Source organism: Gallinula chloropus (genome assembly GCF_964237585.1).
Source record: "Gallinula chloropus genome assembly, chromosome: 2".
Lineage (NCBI taxonomy): Eukaryota > Metazoa > Chordata > Aves > Gruiformes > Rallidae > Gallinula > Gallinula chloropus.
The window spans coordinates 120,119,036-120,131,447 of record NC_140086.1 but is presented as its reverse complement, the minus strand read 5'-3'; the positions used below and the strand labels follow the sequence as shown (position 1 = coordinate 120,131,447).

The 12,412-nt window shown below is 39.3% G+C and overlaps 1 protein-coding gene across 1 annotated transcript in view; it reads right to left on the bottom strand.

The window, feature by feature from the left end:
* GADL1 (glutamate decarboxylase like 1) overlaps nt 1-12,412 on the bottom strand; it is a gene marked incomplete at its 5' end in the record, with an annotated part of 84,638 nt that overhangs the window by 58,926 nt on the left and 13,300 nt on the right. Inside the window, 5 exons of the mRNA XM_084260664.1 lie at nt 1,953-2,007; nt 2,122-2,201; nt 7,996-8,111; nt 9,532-9,638; nt 11,370-11,460. Coding sequence (XP_084116790.1) covers nt 1,953-2,007; nt 2,122-2,201; nt 7,996-8,111; nt 9,532-9,638; nt 11,370-11,460 — 449 coding nt within the window. The remainder of the gene's footprint in view (nt 1-1,952; nt 2,008-2,121; nt 2,202-7,995; nt 8,112-9,531; nt 9,639-11,369; nt 11,461-12,412) is intronic.

Here is a 12,412-nt window from a genome sequence, read left to right as displayed (position 1 = left end):
TTTTCACAAACTCCTAAAGCAGTGAAAAGTAACCTTGGAATTAAATTAAATTAATCCCATGCATTCACAAAGAATTATCAGCCTATAATTCACTTCTTGGTCATTCATTCCTAGTACAATCTACCACAAAAGTCAATCAAACTTACAAACTTACATGAGCCTGCAGCTCACACACAAAATACTTGCAAGTGAGGCAAGATGTATCTGCTGCACCTAGCTCCTGTTTGTGCTCTCACCAATTTTCTCCCAAAGCTACATAAAAATCGAAGGTCTCCCAGCAGCCAGTAGGCCCCCCATGAATATGGGGACAAGTCTAGGACCTCTACAAATTCCAAACATTGTTACCATTGCATTTTGCCCACAAAGAAGGAAATTAAATTTTTATTATTCTTGACAAAATTGTTAAATAAATTTTCCTGACTGAAGCCCCAAAAGAGACGAAGACTCTTGCCATTCATAGTCAGTGATCATTTTGCACTCCTACTGCTAGCGAATATATCCTCTGTTGTTTAGAGTCATTAGAATATTTACAGTAATTCACTGAAGTGTCCCTCTGTAGAAGTTGCGAAGTAGCACTTTATCAAGGACAGACACACTTACTGAAGCTCTGATGAAACGAAAACCTTCCAATATACCAGGTAACTTCCATTAAAATGCGAGCGAAACAGTGCTCTCCTGTAAGCAGAGCACTTTAATATAGAACATTTGTTTTTAAATTGCAGAGCACCATACTGAGATTGACCTTTTATTTAAAATCATAAATGCCAGAGGACTTCTTTCAAATACCCATTAAGTTTATTATTGCATCAACAAACAAGAATTCTGTTTTAGCAAGAGCAAAGAGCTCATTCTCCTGTCAGCCTTTCTCTTGCTCCATTTAATTTCAGTCTTCCCCCCACCCACCCGCTTTCTCAAATGACTAAAGTACAAGTTGCCTTCCACAGATAACATGAAGTACAGAAAAAGGCAAGCAGGTGAGTTTGCTAGGTCCTCAGGGCTACCATGTACCAGTAGTTATTCTATCTAGCATGATACAAAGAGAGATGGCTGTTTCACAGATGTATCTAACTCAGATCTTAGTGAAAGCGAGGGTATGACAAGACAGCATTGCCATGGCTTTTCTACCAGCTACAAAAGTAGGTTTCCCAAGGTAGGAGTCCATGGTAGACATTGCACTAGTTGCTTGGTATTCACAGATCTTGGACTAAGGGTCAAGCTCTGAATCCTACCACACTCATACACAAACTGAAAGCAAGAAACAAGGTGAGCTAACCAAGCCAAAAGATGCTCCGTACCTTAGAATTCACATTCAGCCCTCCAAGCTCTCTAAGATAAATTATGTTGACTATAGTAAGTGCTGTCTTACAGACTGTGGGAATCTACGTACATTTCCAAACACTGGCCTTTGACTTTCTACCTGGCAAAGTCCTCAGGGAAAAAACAGGCACAGGACAGAATCTCTGCACTCTTGCTACAATACAAATTAAGCATTTGTAGCTTGTATTATAGTTTTAAAGCCTAAGCCATGTTATAGCTCTTGCTCACTGCTGAGGACAGAGCAATAGCAGATGCAATTAACTGAAAAACCTAGTTTTCGTTTACCATTTAAGGAAAACAAATACAGCCTCCATTTAGGAGAAAAGGATAAAGGGCAAAAAGAAATCCTAGAAGGAATGTGCTAAGTACTTCAGAGCAGGGCTGTTCTTAGGACTTTCATTAGTAGTAAACACCCTGTGGAATTTTTCTCCCTCCTAAGGGTGCTTAGAAGTCTTGGCTTGTTACACAAGTTTGTTGCAAACAGATTGCACCTGTTAGAAAGGCATTGGTACATTAACTGCCCTATTTTTAAGACTTCACTCACTCTTAGTTTTCCTTCCTTTCACTCAGACACAAGCACACAGTCTGCATACACTCTTCCTCTCTCCTTCATACTCTCTCTCTCCCCCTCTCACCTCTTTCCTGGCCCGTTGGACTTGTTTCTCCAGTTCCTCAGGTATCATCTTACCTCTAAGGGACACAGATTTAAAACTTTTTCAGTTACATTCAAATAGGTTGGTTATGTACAGCACTACTGCATTTTAAAAAGGCTCAGAAACCACAGCCACAGCTTTGCTTGCTTACCTTTCATCTGTTTTGATGAAGCAAACATTCTCTGTACCAATTCCCAGGAAGGAGGCTGCCTTCTTCATGGAGTAATGACACTGTAAATGAAAGAGGCATGAAAAAAGTAAGTATGTGATTATAAAGGAAGAAATAAATTCCTGAAAATAGGGAAGAGTGACACTGAAATTAATTTAATAGCAACTAACAGTCATGACAACAGTATATCTTAACACAAAAAGCAAGCTGACAATGCTACACAGCACCAAAACCATCCTGTATTTGACAATTAATGATACACACTGAGGACTGGGGAAAATAAGACAAAACCCAGCGATCACCATGTTTACAATGTGGGCTGAAAAAATATAAAGCTCTGTTCCATATGATTTTTTTTAAGCTGGCTCTGCATCAAAATGAAAAACAGAAATTTTTAAGTGTCATCAGAGAAGAGTTAATGTTTCAAAATAGAACTCAGTCAGAAGTATTGATAAGTGCAGAAGTTAGGAAACGCATGAGAAGGATCCAAAGGCTCCTGAACTCAACAGCTGAGAAGCAACCTATAGGTCTGAAAGTCCAAAAGCACCACTCCTTGGAAACTGGACTCTTAATTAGGATGTGTCTTGTGATACATCTACCACTTCATCCATGGGATTTTTCTACATGCTTTCTCTAAACATCCACTGTTGCCCACTAGAGACAGGATACTACATCAAACTGATTTGTGGCCTGATCCAGCAATTCTGTTGATAGCATCAAAAAGCACAACTCCCAAGACCTACTAAGGCCTTTAGATGCAGTACAGCTGAGGCTTCCAAGACCTTCAAAGCCCCATCTCTGCAAAAGGACCTGAAAATCTTGGTATTTAGTTACCAGGGTTGTTCACATGAATGAGGCTCTTAGGAGCCATGATGAAAGCAAGCAGACTTTAGGCAGGACTCAACACATCTTCAAGAGTTAACATGAATTTTACAAAAGGTTCCAGTCTGGACCAGTCTGCATTTAAAAAAAAAAAAGTTGCTGTTTCAGCAAGGAATTTTAGCTAGGCAGCATCAGAAAGGCATCTTTGAGCAACTGAAGATACACACAGCCCACTTCTCACTGAATAAGGGGCATTAGTGTATGAAACCTGAGAGGTGCCTGTAAAAGCAGAGGCCTCTTCACCTGCTCAAAGAACATTAGAAATGGGTGTTTATTCAATCAGAATGTGGTAACATGGCTCTGGTGAGAGGAATACTTAAGCCTACAGTCAACTATTTTTTACAAGCTTTTTTTCTGTTAAAAAAAATCCAAACTTGAGCTACAAGTTACCATATTTCTAACATTTGCCCCTATAAGGACCTGCTGCTCTACTGTGGATGCTATTATTCCAGCATAAGAACATTTTGTTTAATTCAGAACAAGAGTATGGTGATCTGGGCTTAATTCATCTTCAAGATTAGCCTGGGAATTAAAGATACAGTAACCTTCTTGATCTGAAGACATTTTTTAGATGTCAAAACCACTCTGAAGAGACTGCAGCATGCCAAATGCCTACCCACTCACAGCAATGGAGTCAGTTTTGAGAGTATACAGCATCTCATAGGACAACACAGTTGTTCTCAGAATCAAGATCATCCAAAACCTTGGATTATCACCGCTCATCTCAAAAAACCAAAATCAGCTCTTTTTCACTTTATTACAGAAGAGTTAAAATAACACATACTCCAGCAACCGTGAAGATGTCTGCAATTGTTACTTTTCATACAGGAGGTGAAGCCAGGTGGTTAATTAATTCCATTTTCTTCCAGAGAGTTCACACAAATGCAGTTACTGCTGAACATAATTATGAAAAGTGTACAACATTTTAATGTGTGGGTATGAATATATTAAGGGTATTAAAGCCTGTCACGCTTATTTTGATGAGATGGATCATCTCAAAGAGCTCTCTTTCTTTTTGACAAAAAGGTTTCCCCCACAATCACCCACTTTTTAAATCAAGGCATACAAAGACACTACCTGATAGTATCAGGTAGTTTTAAGAAAGCTAAATTTTGTAACATGACACACCTACAAAGCCTTTAGGGCTCATTCATTTAGACTGTTAGAAAAATAATAACATACATAGGTGGGTAATTAGTCTTACATTACATCAAATTACATGAATAATGGTAATAATGACTGTAGAGTGGCTGTATGTTGTTCAGTAGAAGTTCTGAGATGTTTTCAACTGATTAGTAAATCTCTTAAAGAACAAGTTGCCTCCATCACTGATTTCTATCCATTAGGTTCAAGTAAAAGGTATGATTCACCAGGAGCAATCAGACTGCTCCAACCTGAGAAAGAAGGAGACCTGCAAATTCAGCATACTAGTAAACAGGCAATCACTAAAAAAATTGTATTTTGTTATAAAAGATGTTATGGGAGTTTAGGAGAAAGATAAAAGAGGCTTGGTCATCTGAGTGATTATACCCAAGCACAGAGGAAAAGAGAAGAACAAAGGGAATACCAAAACAAAACACGCTGCAAAATACATTATTTCTCACCTCCACAAACACTCATGCCCCTTTGGAAAATTTTGTCAGGTCTCCAGTAGGACAGAAAAGGGACAAGATTTACACAGCTACAGACTTGGAATATGCTTTCTTTGATGAAAAAAGTAATCTTTTCAGTTACATTGATCGAACATATACCAGTATTTATTTTTTTTCCCCTGGTATCATTACCAGAAGCCATTATGCTAAATTAGACTGCATCATTTTGAGAAAAAATATACCAAAGAAACATTTAGCAGCTCCAGTCACAACAGTGTCAACTAATTCACTTGTTCATAGTCCCCTTTCTAAAAAAAAGAGAAAGAAATATCCATATAAAAAGTATTATTTGTATCTAGGTTATAGACATAATTTTAAATAATCATTTTAAATACTGTGAATTGAGATTAGTCTTGCCATGTCTTTTGCAGTTTTGTTTGTTTGGACACATTATTAAAACTGTAGCTATTTGTAGTGAGAAATTAATGCCTTTGAGCACAAGATCAAATTGGAACAGTACATGTAAGATGTGCTGTTGTACTATTTTAACTATAGCTAGACACAGTTTTTGTTGCCTAATAACATTTGCAAAGACAAGGTACTTTTCCCCGGTGCTCATTAAAACAGAAGATAAATTTGTATTTTCTTGATTTTGAAAAGTTTCCTAGAAACATGATTGCATAAAGCAATTACATTATTATGAGATTGTTTTATTACTCATTTTTGTCTGTGGTAATTTCAACAGGGGAAAACATGGTGAGTTAATGTTGTGTTCTCTCACTTTATTACTTTCATGATCAAGTTGCACTGGGGAGGAATTTAGTTTCATTGCATCTAAAAAACCGCTCATATCAGCATGCACATTTCAACTGTTTATGCATTCCCTTCTACTCTCAGTTACCTCAAATCTAGCAGATTTCTATCTTCCAGATCAACGCAATACATCCTGGGGTCAGAATAAAGTTCATATGGGACTCGAATAGCAAAAAGTGATTAAAAGGTGGGCTGACATCTGTAACTACAACAGCATTCCACTCCTACAGATCCACAAATCATGCTTCAAGAAAGTGGGATATAACATTTTCTCTACACAAGCTACTCTTTCCAGAGGAATCGCTCTGTAATGGTCCAGCAAGAGAACTATGGAGTAGTAGGACAAACAGTGTTCATTGTGTATCACCATGATTTGAAGCAGCCAAGCATTTTACTTGGAGGAACAAGGAGGCTCTTTGTTCCTTAAGGCCAGAGCATGTGAGGACTTTAAGCAGGCCAAACACTAAACATACATCTTCATGTTATCCAAGAATGTACACAAAGTATGTAGCACAGAAAATGAAAGTCACTGACAAGCCTGTGCGTTCCTCTGCTCTACAGAGCAAGGCAGCTCTTTCAGTCTGCCAAGCGCCAGACTGAAACCTGGCAACACAAGGCAAAAACACTTTCATTTGAACACATTGAAGCCAGGCTCTAAAACGACACAAGTGCCTTCAGCAGCCATGTGTTTTGACTCCTTATCAATACTCTCAGTTCATTACAGCCTCATGGCTTCTCCATGCCAACACAGTTTGCCTGATTCACGTCAAAGATAAACACAGGCTGTTAACTCCTCCATTTTTTTTAATCATTTGCTTCTCCACTTACCTCATTAAAAAAAAAAAGCACAAAATACTAAATAAAAGAATACTCAAAACGGAAACAAATAAAAAATTCAGAGTGTGTGACACAAGCACTTATGTACTTATCTTCAGTGTGGACCATTTATTAATTATATTCTCAATATGACATATCTGAACTAAATAAAATTTAAAAAGGTAATGTAGCTTGGACTCAGAACAGGTGGATCTAAATCATATATAAATATCCACATCTTCTTGCTCATAACCACGAATGAACACAAGAGATCTTACACAAAAGTCAAAATATCCAACTACTTAAAGTGGCAGTTCTGCAGCAAGTGATTATTGAGCAGCAGCACTAAAAACAATGTGGTTTTGTGAATCAAGCAGAGCAGTGGGGATCAAGACCATTGCCTTGAAAATAGTTTGCCAACTTATTTTTCCCGTTCAGTTCTATGTTTTATGGTTTTAGTCTTTCTGGTGAAGCAAAGACATCAATATAAGTTTACTCTGGGCATCAAATAAAAGTTTTTTTGTCATGAAATTAAATGCTGCTTTGTTGTAGAGTACGAAAGCATACATTTTAGTTAAATCTTGCAATGAAATAAAATGTTACTTCATAATAAAAATTCTACGTGCTGCAATTCAAAAGCATTAATGGAACATGTTTCAACCTAATTTTTTTCCTCCTTAGCTATTTTTAAGATGCAACATGATGGATTAAGTATGAGCTGGCACGTCATTTCACATACATGCTTTTCAGAAAGAAAAAACCTAACCATATTTTGCCTGGGAAAAAAAAAACCCAAACAACCAAAACGCTTTATTTAGGACATTTGGATCCAGTTCCAAAATATACCTGCTGTCTTGGACAACTTATTCAATGCCTTCATCCCTCAGGCCTCTTCAAAATAAGCCTCTTGTCTATTTACACTGCAAACTGTTTGGAGCATAAACGTACGAACTAATATTATACTAGTAACTATATATTCCCGAGTACATTAAGATTCTTCCACTGGGGCCTTTATACAGTGGAGTCAGAATTAATAACAGCTCTGTACTAATGAAATTAGAAACTCCTAAAATTGGAGGAATAGGTGAGAAAAAAAAGCCTCAAAGAAAAACCAAACCTGATTCAGAATAAATGTATAAATATAACTCCATTTCCCACAGGCAGTTTGGACAGGTATTATTAAAAAATTTTAACCCTAGCCACATATTTTCAATTATTTAAAGAAGAACTGTCTAAAGATCCATCAGGTTTTTCCAAAATGCTTGACAGTGGGTTTGGTTCTGTACCACAGACAGTATGTATTCATATACAGGGTGGAGAGGGAGCTGCAGAGCCAACTCACAGGTACAAGGGCTCAGTTTAGCACAAGTTAAACCTGCAGGGAAAAAAACCCAAAACTTTGACATCCAAAACCTACCTGTGGTTCCTGCTAGACTTTATGCTGTGGGAAATAAAATGCTACAGGCTTCCCCAACAACCCACATGCTTCTGCTTCATGTTTGCCCCACATACAGCCCATTGTTATATCAGCAATTTCCAAGAGCAGGAACATCTAAATCTGTGTTCTGAAAGGAAGGAAGCTTCTGCAGGGACATTTACCATCAGACTTCTCCAATTAGCTCCAAAATTTCACATCATACATCAATGACAAATTTATTGCACCATCAGATATGAAAGTGATAAAATTTTGCAGCTACTGAAAAATAAAGTTCATTTTAGAAGTTCCATAATGAAAAGAAAAGCTTGTTTTTACCTCTTCTGAAGTGAACAGGACTAGTCTTGGCAAACCTGAAAGGCCTTTTTCCTTTATTTCAGGACAAAATTTGTATCTTGCTAAGTTCATAGCATACATATTAGAAACAGATCCACCTGTAGAAGAAGCATACAGATATCATTTAAGCCACAGTCCTAGTATCTGCCCTGTGTCTTAATGCTTGATCTATTAGGGGAAAAAAAGACCCAAAACATACAGTTGGCCTACAGATGCATCCATGCTTATTTTCTCCCCAAAACCCTACAGATATAAAATGAACTCTGGGATCTGCAGCATGTATAGAACCAGTGCATTTGAATACTCTTTAAGGAAGAAACTCTTCCCTGTGAGTGTACTGAGGCCCTGGCACAGGTTGCCCAGAGAAGCTGTGGCCGTCCCCTCCCTGGCAGTGTTCAAGGCCAGGTTGGATGGGGCTTTGGGCAACTTGGTTTAGTGAAGGGTGTCCCTGCCCACAGCAGGGGGGTTGGAACTAGATGATCTTTGAAATCCCTTCCAACCCCAACTAACCTGTGATTCTAAATTTCCTGAAGAATAAGAACTGTGCCCAACTACTCCTCCCTGTGAGAGGACTTCCTACAACAGCTCCTTCCTATTCACATAGAAGCAGTGCCAGTTCAGCTACCCACACCGAAGTCAGCTGTGGTTCCACTGTGCAGGGCCTAGGAGATCTCTCAGGCAACCAGCCCTCAGAGACAAAAAACCTTAAAAAAAAAAAAACTACCCAAAAAACCCCAGACTGAGTTGGAACTGGAAGATCTGCAAGGTAAGACCAGGCTGGGTGTTATTCACTTAAAAGAACAAAACCAAAATAATAAGAAAGACCCTCACACAAAACTAGCACAAAAAAAAAGTACAATTCATTCATCTTTTGACAGTATCTCAGCAAGTTTTAATAAAGCAATTCTGCTGTAAAAGCAGAGATTCTACTGAAAACACACATCAAATCCGGTACGAAATTATTGCAATACAGTGCGGTAGAAAGCTGCTCTACAGAACATTTGAAAACTGTAGCTTCTCAAGAAGCTTAAGAAATATTTGTTTGGTTGGCCTTATCACAACATTAAAAAAACTATCAAAACTGGAAGCTGTTAAGCTCATGACACTCCCACTAAGACAAAATCTGGCTCCCACAGCTGATAGGCAGGATACACAGATCAGTGCCCACAGGCACCACTGTTTTGTGTCTAGCACATAAATGAGCTCTCTGTCTGTCAATCAATTTGACTCAGTCCAATGAGGCTGTTGGTATTGTTGTAAATAAGGTCGGGAAGGGTATCATTTAGAAACAATTAATTTCCACATAATCATATTTAATGTAGAGCCGTTTCCATTCATTTGCCAATCAGATTCACAGAGTTATTACTCGAAACACATAAGACAAGCCTGGACAAAACAGCTGTGTGTAGGCATTGCTGAATTTTCATATGCCTTTTAAGATATTCTACATGAATCCAGTGTTCACGCTGGCGTTAGTTGGTTTATAATGACTCATCTTGAAATCTGAAGTATTCCTACCTGGATTAAATATACCATCACCTTCTTCCCAGCCTATGAATTCAATCATTTTCTTGATGACTGCTTCTTCCACCAACAGGAACACAGGGGATACTTCATATGTATATCTGAACAAAAACAGAAGCACTGCGATTGGTATGAAGACTACAGAACTCATGTCACAGAATATTGCTAGATTAAAGGTTTCTTGCTGCTTCCTCTAATCTATCAGAAGCTCACCACCACCAGCAGTAGAACTAAAACCACTATGGATCTGACCCAGTACAACTTAGTTCCTGACAGCACCACACTGGTATTTCCAGTTTGCTTTCAATGTAGGTCACATGACTAAATTTCAGCTATAACCTAGTGCAAGCAAAAATTGTTTTTTCTTTGGGCTCCACATGTGTTTTGGGTTTGTCTGGAAAAGCTTTCATAGTGGGGAGGGGGGGGACATAGGTGGCTGCTATGAGAAGCACTAGAAGCTTCCTCTAGGCTCAACAGAGCCAATACCAGCCAGCTTAAGGACAGAGCCACCGCTGACCAAGGCCGAGCCAATCAGCGGCAGTGGCAGCACCTCTGTGGTAACATATTTAAGAAGAAAAAAAACCCAAAGGCAAGTAGCAGCTTTTTACCACCAGAGAAAGGAGTGAGATGATGTAAAAACCTTTGCAGACACCAAGGTCAGTGAAGAATGAGGGGGAGGAGGCGCCCCAGGTGGCAGAAAAGACCATGGTGAAGCAGCTTGTCCCCTTACAGCCCATGGAAGATGATGTGGAGCAAAGATCCCACCTGCAGCCTGTGGAGAGACCCCACGCTGGAGCAGGCAGAGACACCTAAAGGAGACTCTGACCCAGTGGGAAGCCCACACTGGAGCAAGCTCGTGGCAGGACCCGCAGCCCATGAAGGAAGGAGCCCATGCTGGAGCAGGTTTGCTAGGGGGACTTGTGACCCCATGAGGGACTGTGCTGGAGCAGTCTGTTCCTGAAGGTCTGCACCCCATAGAAGCCATGTTGGGACAGTTTAAGAAGAACTGAAGCTCATGGTAAGGACTCACATTGGAGAAATTCATGGAATACTGTCTCCCACAAGAGGGGCCCCATATTGAAGCATGGGAAAAGAATGAATGAGACGCCTCTCTGAGGAAGGAGCAGCAGAGACAATTCATGATAAACTGGCCAAAACCCCCATACCCCGTCCCTCCCGTGCTGCTCAGGAGGAGGAGGTAGAGAAATTGAGAACAAAGTTGAGCCCAGGAAGAAGGGAGGAATGGTGGGAGCTGCTTTTAAGATTTGGGTTTATTTCTCATTATCCTACTCTGTTTTCATTGGGTAATAAATTAGATCAATTTTTTTTCCCATTTGAGTCTGTTTTGCCCATAACAGTAATTGCTGAATGATCTCTCCCTGTCCTTATCTTGACCCATGAGCTCTTCAGCATATATTTTCCTCCCCTGTTCAGCTGAGGATGGGAGTGATAGAGCAACTTTGGTGGGCATCTGGCCTCCAGCCAGCACCAACCCACCACAAGGAGTAGACAGGTAATCATTTGCATTTGACTGTGCAGAATGCTTCAAAGGAATAGAACAACTCAGTCTGATTTATTCACTTTTATGCAATAAGAAAGATAAAAGTCTAGGTTTAAAAGCACTGAGGTGAGCCCCACCTCACAAACTAGAAAAAAATGGCCTCATCAGATTAGCCAACCTTCTGGTGAGCTATACAGTCAACCTCTCCCAAATTCCTGCATGATTCCTACCTCTGTAACACTGAAAACACAAATCAGAAAGGGTGGGGGGGATGACTGGTTATGCCAAAAAGCATGCCAATTTCATCAAGAGGATGAAGAACTAAACTTACACACTTGGGTTCAGTGCTTCTGTAATGAAACGAGCCACTAACGAGTAATAATCTATTCCAGCATACAGCTGATTGAAAAATCTTGGATGACCTGAAAATAGAGATGAAAAGCAGTGACAGGTTATACATGAAAAGAGAGTATATCACAGGCCCTCTCAGTTGCATGCTGATCACTGCAAACCAAAATTCACGCCATCATTTTCTCAATATTTTCTGTCCTTTCTCAGGTTAGACAATCCTTTGAAAGGAAATTTAATAAGCACTTTCAGGTCCCAAAACAAGGTTTGAGAGATCTAAGTAGTGCACAGAATCAATGCAAGTTGTTCACAAGTCTTACAAATCATAAGAAGGGATTGACAGTTGAGTACACATCGCAGCTTTTAACTGTGGTCTTGAGAGGCCACCGTGAGTGCTCAGCCAAATTTCGCTAAACAGTAGAATACCTTCTTATCTCAAGAAATTGTGCTCATGTTCCCACCAAACACTCAGTATTGAGAGAGAGAAGCAGCATAACAGCTTGGAAAAACTTCCTACAGACTTAAAGTTACAAATTAAAAACATTTGTTTATCTCCCTTGAAACACTGAGGTTTAACTAATTAGGAGAAAATTCTATACTATTGCTGACTGTAAAAACAACTCAGTTCAGCAGTGAGATCACCACCTAAATTTTAATCCACAACATAATTATTTGACATGCAAACCCAGGTAAACCGTATGGCTCCATTTATATTATATCTGGGGCTTAAAAAGTGCTTATACTTAAATTAAAGACTATTTGCACAGCACATTTTTATATACCATATCCTTTCTAAGGGGACATAGTGTAACAAACGAAAATCTAAAGGCAGTTTGCAGAAGTAAGATAAACAGAACACCTTGCAGTAACTCAGTAATTATATCTGCATACTATTAGGCACTTCCCCTGTAGATCAGCATTGCTGCTTTTCTACGGCTTTCAGAGGCGAGTGTTCACACTCAAAATTATTTTATGGTTTTTACTTCGTAGCAACAGCAACTGTAGGAGGGAACATGCCCTGGAAAT